The sequence below is a fragment of the Electrona antarctica genome, assembly GCF_951216825.1.
Source record: "Electrona antarctica genome assembly, chromosome: 18".
Lineage (NCBI taxonomy): Eukaryota > Metazoa > Chordata > Actinopteri > Myctophiformes > Myctophidae > Electrona > Electrona antarctica.
This window is the reverse complement of record NC_136799.1, coordinates 15,097,643-15,100,205: the sequence shown is the minus strand read 5'-3', so window position 1 is coordinate 15,100,205 and position 2,563 is coordinate 15,097,643. Positions and strand designations below refer to the sequence as shown.

General features: G+C 43.7%; 1 protein-coding gene across 1 annotated transcript; it reads right to left on the bottom strand.

Moving 5' to 3' along the window:
• Positions 1-485: 485 nt before the first annotated feature.
• On the bottom strand, positions 486-806 carry LOC306942613 (large ribosomal subunit protein mL53-like; the record flags this gene model as incomplete). The annotated part of the gene is made up of 1 exon (XM_079528621.1): positions 486-806. One exon carries the CDS (start codon positions 804-806, stop codon positions 486-488), a length of 321 nt encoding a protein of 106 aa, XP_079384747.1.
• Positions 807-2,563: the final 1,757 nt, after the last annotated feature.

Here is a 2,563-nt window from a genome sequence, read left to right as displayed (position 1 = left end):
TATGGCCATCTCTGTAACTATCAGACCTTGTCCCTTTGTGCCCATATATGGATCCTACACGTTTTGTGTTTGTTTTTTTCCGTCCTGCAGCAACAACTATGGTCACGTATTGAAGTGTCGGGAACTGCCAAAACAGCAGCAACAGAGGAAATACAAACGAGACGCCCAAATTGACTTTTTCCTTAATTGTTCCCAGCCACAAAAAGCAACCGGAGAGAATAGTACTATAGCTTTGAAACACGCATAGGCCTACGGGTATTTGGGGGGCGTGGCCAGGGTCATCTCCGGGGACTGTGTGCGTGTTCCAATGCTACGGTGGTGTGTAACAACTAACAAGTGTGTGGGGGGCGGGCAAACACCGTCTTCTTAAAGTGAACGTGTATGCTGGCCCCTGGAGCTGCATGGGGTTTATGCTAACAGCTAGCGGTAGAGAAGATAGAGTTAATGACATAATAAAATGCGGCCCTAACTTCACACGAGTGTGATTATCCTTTGACTTTGGCCTGTGGGTCTTTGGCCTGGCAGCGGGACTGGAAGGCCTGGACCATCTCGCTGCAGGTCAGCTTCTCGCCCTTCATCAGCAGCCTCTCTCCGTCCGCATACGTCACGTCCACCAGAGGCTCCGACGCGTCGTGTTTCACCAGCGCCGTCACCTCACAGCCGCTGTTGGTGGACCGGGCCCGCTCCGAGCCCACCACGGCCAGGAACTCCCTCGTGGGTCGCACGTTCGACTCAAACGGGCAGAACTGGACTACTATTTTCTTCATGGTCTTCAGCACCACGGAGGAGTGCTTCACAGCCGCCATGATGCTGCTTCTTCCACAGTACTGCACCGAGTGATTATTTTGCGCCTCATGCCATGATGACACACACGTTGAGGTTAGACGACAACACTCCATATTTGGGCGTAGCTGCATTGGGAACTCCTTATATGGTTATGGCTGGTTATTGTCTGATGTCAAAGATCGTGAAGTCGAGTTCCCCGTGCAGCTATGTCCAAATATGGAGTGTGTTTCCTCAATATGTCATCATGGTGCAAACAAATCACTCAGCACAAAGGGGGAAGATAGAGATCTCCTTATATGGGCATAAAAGGGACAAAGCCTGACAGGTCTAAATCTATCTCCATATATGGGCACATCAGTCGGAATGGCGGCGCGAACGCTGGATTCCAGGACCGCATAGCGGCCGGAACCTGTAGAAAATGTCACATTGGATTGAGTCCAGGTGTTATGAATACACATCTGGGATTACAATGTAGCCTACTGTACGCTGACAACATGATTCTGTCTGTTCTTCATTCTAATCATCATTTATTTTGAGTGTTTTCTGACATAGACACAAAGACAACATACAGATACTAACAACAATATATATAATTTAAACAAAGTGATGAAACATAACGAAAGGAAATAATCATTTCCAAGTGGTAAGGGCTTGTGAAATGCATGTGTGCAAGTGAGGGTGGGCTGTCCTTACACAAACAGGGTAAGGTTTATGAATAAGCGGTCAGAATCAACTGCTTTGTCTCTTCGATATAGTCCAAAAAGGGGGTCTATACCCCTTAAGCCTCGTTTTTACATTTATTTACCTCCTCTCAGACACAATACAATCTTCAGTGTTCATTTAAACAACCGGCATATACAGTATGCCTGTTGTGGGGGGAGCACAGAATCCCCAAACTTGGTAGTCTCCTGCAATCTGAAGTACTAAATAGATCAGGCCTACGTTTATCAAAGGAACATCTCAACAAAATGTATCCAAATGGCTAGCCCATATGTTCTGGCACTGCACAGCATTATCATCATATTGGCAAAATATATTGAAATCACTGTCAAGACATTGTGGAAACACATCTCGCCCCCGATCCGCTGACAGCAGTCTGGGGGAGTCAAGGGATCCGATGTCAACTTCACCAGTTTTCAATATAACATTGACATACATTTATAATTCTGTCAGTTGGCTTGCAGACTGATACTGTTGAATAGGAAGCAAGTGCAGGGCCTTGATTTATTTATTTGACATTGGTTAATTAAAATCTTCCCTCTGTTTTTTCTTTATGGTTGATGCATATGTGCTCAGTCTTTTTATTTAAAACTGTCTTCCTTATATATTGCTGATTGGGTAGTATAAGGGAAAGCGACGCAATCTGTTTTGTTTTGTGTCATTGTGTTTTGCGTTTGTTTTATATCAAATCCATGTACATTTATAATGCATTATGTTATGCAATTATGTTTTCTAATGTTTTTATTTTCTTATGTTATTGTGCCTCAAAAACATTAAAATCCCCAAAAACAAATGTTATTTAAAATTACATCTGATATTTTTTGGCTTATGTTCCCTGCAGAATATAGATGCTGGGGTTCAAAGGATTCAATATTTGAATCTTTACAGCAGAGATAAAATAAATAACAATAAAACAAAACCTGACGCTGCCGGGGTCGTGTGGTTAACTCTCTGGCAGTAGACAGATGATGAACGACACACAGAGAAGATGATGTGAGGTAATACAGTCCTTTATTCACACAGCCATTCATCATTTCCTGCCTGGAGGTGAATGTGT